Source organism: Phragmites australis, chromosome 6 (genome assembly GCF_958298935.1).
Source record: "Phragmites australis chromosome 6, lpPhrAust1.1, whole genome shotgun sequence".
Lineage (NCBI taxonomy): Eukaryota > Viridiplantae > Streptophyta > Magnoliopsida > Poales > Poaceae > Phragmites > Phragmites australis.
This window is the reverse complement of record NC_084926.1, coordinates 29,094,973-29,105,376: the sequence shown is the minus strand read 5'-3', so window position 1 is coordinate 29,105,376 and position 10,404 is coordinate 29,094,973. Positions and strand designations below refer to the sequence as shown.

The following is a 10,404-nucleotide window of genomic DNA, read 5'->3' as shown; positions in this document are numbered from 1 at the left end:
ACTACTTCCACTAACTTCTTTTTCTTCCTGTAGTATTCTAGTAATATCTTGACAAATGCCCATATGTACCCATTGATATCATCATACCAGATTGAATTGGTTTTTGAACAGTGACATCCATCCAATCCTCCCTATTGATCCAACCATCCAAACTATACGCAGTATTGTATACAAGTGCTCATAAATTCCATCAGAATACAAACCAACCTATTAAAGAACACGAGTCATTTGGTTTGATTTCCAACCACATGAGCTTGGCAAAACCTCACGGCAACATGGACAAGTGCCCCCTTCCTCAAATAACTCCTAAGTAATATTTTTGTTAGGTGGCTCCTCCTCCTGCCATCTCCCCAAAATGGCCAAGTGGAGAATCTCCCTGTGCCAGCTTGGACTCTGTCTCACCCTTTCCTTGCCTTGTTGCTTTGGTTGGACAGCCTACACTTAACCACATTCCATTGCCAAAGCCATCCTCCTATATATACACAGCACATATACGAAAACAGGCACAAGCAACGACATATACTCCACATATCCAGCTCCAATTGTCCCTTCAGCGCTGCCACCGCCACCAACAACAAAGACCACTGGAAGAAGAAGAAGAAGAAGAAGTTTCGGCTCGATCGGCTTCCATTCTTGTGGCTGCGAGCAAGGTCAAGAATGGGGGCAAGTGGAGAGTGGCAGAGGGGGCCTGTAATTGGTCGTGGTGCATCGGCGACGGTGTCGATCGCCACTGACCGGCGCACGGGCGACATGTTCGCGGTGAAGTCCGTGGAGGTGGCGCGGGCCGGTGTGCTCCGTCGCGAGCAGAGTGTGCTCTCTGCTCTGAGCTCGCCATACATCGTGTCGTGCTTGGGCTCCGACGTGTCGGTGGCGGCGGACGGGAGCGGCGGAATGCGGTACGACCTGTTCTTACAGTACGCGCCGGGCGGGTCGCTGGCCGACGAGATCAAGCGGTGCGGCGGGCGGTGCGAGGAAGCCGTGATCCGGTCGCGCGCGGGGGACGTCCTGCGCGGACTGGCCTACGTGCACGGCGCCAGGGTCGCGCACTGCGACGTCAAGGGCCGGAACGTGCTCCTCGGCGCCGACGGGCGTGCCATGCTCGCCGACTTTGGGTGCGCGCGCTGGACGTCGGCCGAGGACGGCAATGCCGCCTGCGGCGCGATGATCAGGGGCACGCCGCTGTTTTTGGCGCCGGAGGCCGCGCGGGGCGAAGCACAGGGGACTGCGGCCGACATCTGGGCGCTCGGGTGCACGGTCATCGAGATGGCCACCGGCGGCGCGCCGTGGCCGCAGCGGTTCGCCGACCCCGTCGCCGCGCTCCACCACGTCGCACACTCCGGCGACGTCCCTGAACCCCCCGCGTGGCTCTCGGACGAGGGGAAGGACTTCCTGTCCAGGTGCTTGATCAGGGACCCGGCCGAACGGTGGACGGCGGAGCAGCTGCTGGAGCACCCGTTCGTCTCCTCCTCTACAGCCATTCCGGTTGTCGCCTCCAAAGCCGCGCCGATTGAGCGGAGGGTGTCGCCAAAGAGCGTCCTTGATCAAGGCTTCTGGGAGGAACCGGACTCTGCAACCGACTCCGACACGACGGTGGCGCTCACGCCCGCCGACCGCGTCCGCGCATTGGCGGCCGACGTCGCGCCCGACTGGACCTTGAGCGGGGAGCACTGGATCACCGTCTGCGCCCACACAGGCATCGCCGTCAACAACAACGACGACACGGCAGCACCTCCAAAATCCGATGCGGACACTGCCGTCCCTCCAGAATTATTCGTGGCGGGCGCCGGAAGCAGCATGGGAGAGTCCGAGGAACACACTGGCGGCGGGGGCGAGCACATGGGCGTCAACGCGCCCCGCGGCCACGCCTCGTCACATGGCCACGATCACGGCAGCTCAGCTCCTCACGGCGGCGCGAGCTCCAGCGCTGGCGCCTGCCGCAGTAACAGCGTGATTAGCGGCAGTAACAACGACTGTACCAGTAGTAATTCGGCAAGCACCGGCAATAAAGGATGCTGTCGTTCGGTAATTAATGCCAGCGAGTTGGTTCACTTTCGTCCCAGCTGACAACTGTTTTTACTTTCCAGCATGCCGCTTCCATTCGCTCTCTTTTCACCTTTCGGGCTGCGTCCTTTTCGTCACGTGCCAGGCGTGAGCCGTAATTTGGAGGAGGTGGTGCCGTGGTGGTGGTTACGGCCGGACCCGTACAGCTTACGACTCGAGCATGGCATGGGTAACATCCCGTCGAGAACCCAATCTCTCCATCAAGTTGCATAAGACCACTAATGCGAAAATTCGATACGACCGGATGAACGTTGCAGGGTCTCTACAAGAACCGGTACGGAATATGCACCAACACCGGCTCACAGGTGGGTCCAGCCATACCAGCTAGGCAGCTAGCAGTGATACTACCACTCATAGGCGAAGGAATATGTTGGCGACGGCGAACAGATGCGTGATGTCCTAGTTCCCCGAGCTGATTGGTATTTGGGCACGAGGTTCGCGAGGGCAGAGCGGACTTGAACTGACCGGACCCAACTTCTCTCGATTCGGACGAGGGAGGTGCGCGGCTGCCAATTGATACGAAAAGCTCCTGGAAAAAATGAGGGAGTTGACGGTCGCGCGCCGGGACTGGTCGTCGGTTGGAGCGGTTGGTTGGGTTGGTTCTCGTCGCCGCACTTACGATGAAAACAGATAGCAATAGTAAAAAACTTATTAACCATTTTTACTATCACATTCTCTCAAAAATGAGAAAATCGAAAACAGATACGAACTCAAAAATGTTAAGATATAAAAAATGAATTAATCTGCACGAAAACACATAGGTATTGATCGGGAATTGATAATAAAAACGGGAACACCAACCTATAAAATCATATATAGAAGCATCATGAGATAAATCGAGAGAAAAAGAAAAGCTAGAAAACACATTTAAATTTAGAGATCATGTCCAAAATGTTTTTTTCACTGGAAAAGTTTGCATTACGAGAACATATATGAAAAAACAAATAATCATGGAGAGTGCTAAATTATTACTAGAGGCCATCACTCTCCTCGTATTGTAGAAAGTGTAGAGATGTAAAAGGCACTATACAGATATGTAAGTCCAACATTACATGAGAAAGACGAGATATGAACTGCAATCCTTTGGTCAATCTACCCATGAACTGTTTACTCTTTTCTCAATCTGTTTGTGTTCTGCAAAGCAACAGAAGACAAATATTGTCACAAACACGGAAGTGTTCACAAATTTAATAATGAAATGAACAAAATTAATTTGAAATATGTCTTGAAACATCTACTGGTACTTATGATGCTCATTATCAATAAACTAGCTAGATCTAATAGATACAAGTGGCCAATGCTGCGGGATACAAAATTCTTTCACAACCAACAAATAGTTGTTTTAGACATATGATGGATTGAATAGAGCTAACATTTATCACTATCCATATTAATGGATTGAGCTAACATTCATCCTTGCGCTGGCGACATATCAGATCCTCCTTCTTATAGATAACACAAATGCATTGATAAATAGAAAATAGACAACAAACAAAGATTGATTATGGTATTGAAAGAAGCATATATTTCATACTACACGGTAGAGGCACCTATTCAAGTAAACATATCTCTCTAGTTGTGCCTTTTGCCAATTGTACTGAATTCAATAATAAACACCAACAATGAAAGTGACAATAACAACATGATTATAATGCAATGTGCATACAACCCCTATTTGATCATCCACAATTCCACACCTTCTCATAAGTCAAGAAATGAAAGAACATAGAGAAAGATAAAAATTTTCACTTTAGACTCCACAATCTTCTACTCAGCTTATAGCTCATCAGCATCATTCATCATGTCTGGATCACTTTCTCTTTCTTCTTTCTCCTCATTCTCATTTTCCTTCTCCTTTTGCTTCTCCTATAATTCAAACACGCATAACATGTGAAAATATATGACTGGGAAAAAACATTGTGCAATATTACAGATTTGGGGAAACATACCTCAATCGTTAATTTATTAGCCATGACAGTAGACAGAACCTTAAGATCACTCACAATTGAAACAACATTTAGAATTTGAAAAATCAAAGTGAAAGACAAATACATTAGACAATTGAACGTCAGTCATCAGTAAAAGAAAAATAATAAATCCTTGCACAATTGTAACTAAAAAAATTATCATCTTTTCTTGTTGCCTTTACTCAATCTTTGGTGCAAATCAAAGCTTCTACCATATCTGGATCGAGATGACTGCGGTAAGGATGCAACCATCATCACTTGTATGGCTATCACATCACGAACAATTTTTGAGAGAATAAGATACTCTTCTCTCTTGTTCTTCCACCATGCTAAAATATTTCTCCAACTCATTTGACTCGTATAGATCAGGTTCACTTTTATCATATAATAAGTTTTCTAGTTCATCATCGACATTTTCTATTAGCACATCTGTTGTGTTACTAGGTTCAGGTGCTTTACTCTTTGTAGATGAAGATAAATGTGAAGAAGTAGGATAAAATTGATACAATTTCTTTATCAATTTGATAGACATCACCAAAAGACTTCTTCATGTAGAATTCTATAATATTTTTCTTGTACCTAAGATCAAGAAAGCATGCCAGAGCAAGAGCAATGTTGGACTGCTTTTAATATTTCTCAAACTTTTCACTCATAGCAGTTGCTATTTTTACTAATAGTGGTGTCTTCACTAACATACCATTCAACAAGCAAAACCTTTATCTCACAAAAACCTCTATAAAATAAGTTTGCAGTTGGATATGAAGTACTAGAGAGGATTTCAGTAAGATCGTAGAATTTCTTCAAGCACTGAAAAAGTTTTAGTGTATTGTTCTATTCAGCATGGGATAGAGAAATTTTCTCATACCTACGGTAATTTAAAGACTTAAGCTTCACAAAAGCAGCCTTGCAGTACAAGGCATCCCTTAGCATCAGTGTCAGGACCCTGACCTCAGGTTCCCCTGTGCCTCCAGTATCAGTCCCTAGATCAAATAGCTGATACGCACAAAATTCTCCAGAATAATATCAAATACATACTTTGAATATAATAAAGTAAAATAATTACCTAAAACGACTAAAAGATGGTCTTGTGGATAAGGATCCATAGCGGACCAGCCAGGAAGAAGAGCCTACAGCGGAGCAGAGTGCAACAACGGTGCAACCAAGCCTCAAGCAACTCAGGTGCAGACGCGACCTTAGACTTGTTCTCTTTAATTTCTCTGGGTTGGGATTGGTCTTCATCTCAACAATCTAAAAGCAATAAGATTGAGTAAGGAAGGTATTCAATAAGTTCTAATACTACTTCAAGGGGTTGAGTAGATACATAAGGGAGATAACCAAGGATAAAAGCTATAGAGCTATAGTTTGGGCGCAAAGCCAGTTTTATATGAAATGTGAATTAAAGTGTACACTTAGTTTAAACTAGTCGAACAAAACCAGGTTTGATTGATAAAGGTTGTTGGCCCTAGGGGAAAGCTATCCGTTACCTACAGTTCCCTTCTTTTAGCTAGTTGACACCTAGTCCAACCAGATTCGACAACACAAAGCCGGTTTTCTCCAAAACACGGGCACACTGCCCATTCACACACTAAAGGGTACGCACACCTCAAAACTAACAATTGTGAGTTTGTAACGTTCGTATGTCCATGACCGTGGACATGGCTATTCGAATAGGTTTACATTATGTAGAGGTTGTACAGCTTTACCCATACGATATGTTCAGCCTCCAACTGTTGCAAGTAGAGGAGTGAATCATTCAATTCCCGTACCCATCGAGCATGTTGCCACACGGTAACCACCCACGGGGATTTACTTACCAGGGGCCTAAAGCTCCACCCTCCTTTTGAAAATGGCTCGAATCCGGCCAATTCAATATCAACAGCTGATTTTGATTTCCGCAAGTCTTTTCCTGGCTCTCGTTGCACTATAGCCTCCAAGGTGGGTACCGAGCTCAGCTAATTGGGTGTGAGATCAAGTCCTACCCATACAGGATGTGTGGTTGCACTGGGTGGCTTAGCATGATCACAATTAATTCGGTCCTTACATGGCCGGGGCAAGCACCTTCAATATTGGCACTGAGTATCACCTCAAGTCCCCCAAGAGCATCCTTCCCAAAGGAATACCCACATGAGATAGCCTCTAACTTTCAGAGGACTACCCCGCTCACCCCTGCCAAAACGGTTTTCCTGGTTTTTCTTAACACCAACAACATTTTCCATTACTCACACCATCAAACACCTCAACACATTTCACTCATTTGCAAGCATATGATCATAATAAAAGTGATTAACTACTCTTTGAGGAGAGATCAAACGTCTCCGAAGAGAGCAACGTATCCATCCCTAAGTATACTAGTTAGCACGGGTTCATCCAATATCATTATATCATGTATTGGGAGCAATCTACGGTTATCATTTGAGTATTGTGAGTATTGGTTGTAGTATGGCTCAATAAATGGGTTATAACCAATACCAGAATTTTAAAGAGAAATCTTTATATATCATGCAAATATAACTACCATGTTTTTTGTTTGTCATGTTATTATATTGCAAACATGAGTTTAATATGATCAAAGAATTAGGACTTGCCTTTATGAAGGTCAATTCATGATTGGTCTTGTCGTTGGAGTATCCCGGGGTTCTTCGTCATCAGGCCTCGCCTTTAGATCCTTCCTCGCGTTGTTGCTTAGAACCTTGACTTCGAGTCTACACAGATTAACGGCAAAAGTGCAAAATGACTAAGCAACGAATCACCAAAACAAAACCAAGAGAAACACCAAAGCGAAAGAAGAACGATGGAGAAAACGGCGAAAGCTAACTAGAGAAAAGACGATCGGCAACTCTAAGCTAAGCCAAATTGATATACAGAATCTAGTGTGGTTATCTAGTGAAGCTAGATTAAGTTTTTAGCCTAATTATTTTATGAACTTAAGAAAAAGCTTAACGAAGTCATTTATGACTAGATGAATGATTATTAGCTTAACTGCCCGAAGGTGACAGTTAGAGTTTCTATGTGTAGGTGATACACGTGTACAGACATAAACGTATGTGGGATACTTACATTTATATGTATGTGAGCATGTATACATATATACGTAGGTATAATTCTAGACGATTATATGTGTTTAAGTGTTTGATTAAATATTCTAATCTATAGCACTAAACTAAGGGTATCTAGTAATTAATCTTAATGACCTAGTGTTTCTTAATTTCCACTCTAACTAAGCAATAAACTATTGCTATGGCAAAAGCATATATAATTAATTAACCAGGTTAAATTACTTCATTAATTTAATTATTTATTAAAAGGGGTATTATTAAATAAATTACTAACGTCAAACTATTCTATCATATTCTAATAACCGGTATTTATTTATTTAGCAGCTACACGGGTTAATCTTATTACATTAATTAAATCCAGATTAATATATAACTTATAGCATGAAATGACAATCTACTCTAAACATTAAACTAAAAGATTAATCTATACTTAAGCTAGGTTAACACATGCGACTATACTGCGATTATAACCTAATCATGGTTACTTAATTAACTAAACTCAACTTTAAATAAACAAGACAAAACTAATTCTAGTTCAACGTCATGATGCGAATTAAATACCGGATGAACAATTTAAATGCATTCCAAAAATTACCAGAATTGGCAAAGAGATAGATTAAGATTTTAGAGGAATATTGGTGAAAGAATCATCAAAATTGGAGTTAAAACGGAGGAGTTACAGACGTCGGAAGTTTTGACGGAAATAGAAATTCTGGAAAGAAATGGGCTACTGTTATGCGGACTCGGTTCACGGAATTGGTGAATCGGAGGGTATTTGTGAGGGAGTTCACCGTGGACCAGAATCTGCGGACTTGGTGGACTTGTGGACCTAGGGGAGCTGGTTCGGTGGGGCCCATCCATCGGTCTAAGAGAGAAAGGATAAGGGAGGGGGCGATATTTCCACCAGTGGCTTACGAAAGTAGAGAGGGAGAGGCGCACCGGGGGAGGCGGTGGCTGGCTGGAGAGATGGAGGCCGGCGTAGATGGAGGGATCGCCAGCTGGGGAGAAAGATGGAGCCAGCCAGAGAGAGAAAGGAGGTGCCGGAGGAGAGCGAAGAGCAGTCGGAAAGAAGAGCTCGGTGGCCTGAGGACGGGCGCGGCGAGCGAGGGTTGAGTAGCCAGCGGGGCAGAACGCCATGGTTGAGCGGCGCACGCACGAGCGGCGTTCGGAAGACGGGCGCATGGCAGAGCTGCACGATGAGACACAGTGTGGCGCTCGGTCGGTGGCATGAGGGCGATGCTATGCGGTGGAAGGACATGCTGGGCGATGTTGAAGATGGCATGTGGCTGAACGGCGCAAAAGGGATGGCGTGGTTGCGCGCACCGCTACGGGTACGACAGCAGCAAGACATGCGGGTGGCTGCGAACGCACGACTGCGAGAGGGCAATGCGAGGGTGGAGAGCGAGGTCGGCCAGGGAGGAGAGAGCTCCCGGCGGCAGTGGCCTGGGCCAAGTACAGCGATGCAGAGGGAGAGCAGAGGCAAGGAAGACGGAAGGCCGGAGGAAGAAGAGGGGCTCACCGTGGTGGATGGTGATGGCACGACCGACGGCGGGGCAGCATGGCGGCGCAGTGGAGGTTTGGCAACAGTGTGCGCGAGCAGAGCAGCGCGGCGTGATGGCGAGCTGCAACTGTTGTGCTTGTGCATATGCATGTGTGTATATGTGGTGTGGAGGGGAAGCTTGCAGGTGAAGCTTGAGAGGAGAAAGCAATTTGGATTTGGGCTCCTCAGTGAAAAGATCAGATAGAGGAGAGGAGTTGGCTGGTTGATCTTTTGGGAGAGAGGAGAGATCTTTTGGGAGGGAGGAATGATGGCCGGTGTGAATGTGGCCGGTGAGTTGGGAGAGAGCAGAGAGGACTTTTGGTGCTGCTCTGGGAAAAGGATCAGAGATAGATCTTCAGAGATGAGAGAGCTCAGAGAGAGTAGAGTGTATGGCAATTTCAATTGTATGTAATTGAGCTTGAATTTGAATACATGTCGATTGAATAAACGTATTTGAATTTGAAATCGGATGAATGATAATTGAAGGAATGATTTGAATCGAATTGGATTGGCAATTCATTTTGGATTTGAATTGGATTGGCAATTCATTTTGGATTTGAATTGTATTGTATTGAAACGAATGTGAGAAAAGATTAAACTGGAAAGTATTCGATATAACTCAAATGATTCAAATTGCATTCGCGTATGAATGTGGTGATGATTTGAAGAGTCTGGATTTGAGATATTTGGGATTAAATTCAAATAGGAGTATTTGAATTTTAGGTTTAGATCTAAGATTGATTCAAAAAAAGAATATTTGAAGTTGGATTGAGATTAAGTTTGACATTAATTCAAATAAAGGTATTTGAATTACGAAAAAGATTCAGGCTTGAAGCCTCGGGATTTGAGAGATGTTTGAATTCATAAGAATTGAATTGAAAAGAATAAAGACTGAGATTCAAATTTGAGAGACATTCAATTTTGAGTTGACCAAAGTTACTCGGGGATAATTCAATGGAATAATTGAATTATAGATTTTAGTTGGATTGGAAGATCGAGTTTCATGGATTGATTTGGATTAGGAAACTACCGAGAAGAACTAAAATGGATTCGAATTTTCTCTCAAATTCGAATCACCACACAAAGAACCATAAGAATCACTAAACCAAAAATGCATATGCTCAATTTATTGCAAGGATTTCTTTGGAAATTAATTTGGTGTACTCTGGAATACTTAGCCAAAGTAATATATTTGAATATACACATACAAGTATATACATTTTCAAATATATATTTCCTGAATTTTATACTGGTTTAATAATTCAAAAAAGTTTTAATTTGGAGTGAATTTTTGCTATTTTCTAAAATACTAAAACTCAGGGTGTTACAATCAGATAGGTTGAATTTCACCTTGTTGAAAAATCAAGTGAGAGACTCTTCGTTGTGTCCAACCCAGACTCAATAGCACGCTTCATGAGTGCCTCTCGCTGTAATGGAGAGCTCTTCGCAGCTAACACAAGTGCTTTGAGTTTGTCAATTGTTCTTAAAATTACTTTGAAACCATCTCTAGCAACTAAATTGAGTATGTGCAGGCACATCTCACGTGAAAAAATAGATCATCACAAACTAAGAAAGGATGAACATTCTCATTGAGATCAGAATTTATATCTTTGACTGCCACTTTATTTGCACTAGCATTATCCAAAGTCAAGGAAAACAATTTCTTCTTAGTGTACCTTCTAATCATAACTTCAGTGAAGATCTCTGACAACCTTTCACCAATATAACATCCTTCAACATGGAAGAACCAATAACTCTCTTCTGAATATGCCAATCATCA

General features: G+C 43.8%; 1 protein-coding gene across 1 annotated transcript; it reads left to right on the top strand.

Annotated features, from left to right (window-relative positions):
- Positions 1–522: 522 nt before the first annotated feature.
- LOC133922206 (mitogen-activated protein kinase kinase kinase 18-like) lies at positions 523–2,067 on the top strand. Its single transcript, XM_062367424.1, has one exon. The coding sequence runs from the start codon at positions 658–660 to the stop codon at positions 2,062–2,064; it is 1,407 nt and encodes a 468-aa protein (XP_062223408.1). The 5' UTR covers positions 523–657; the 3' UTR covers positions 2,065–2,067.
- The last annotated feature ends 8,337 nt before the right edge of the window (positions 2,068–10,404 follow it).

Coding starts and splice junctions, on each gene's coding strand:
- LOC133922206 (XM_062367424.1), top strand. CDS start 658: ATGGGGGCAAGTGGAGAGTGGCAGAGGGGGCCTGTAATTGGTCGTGGT.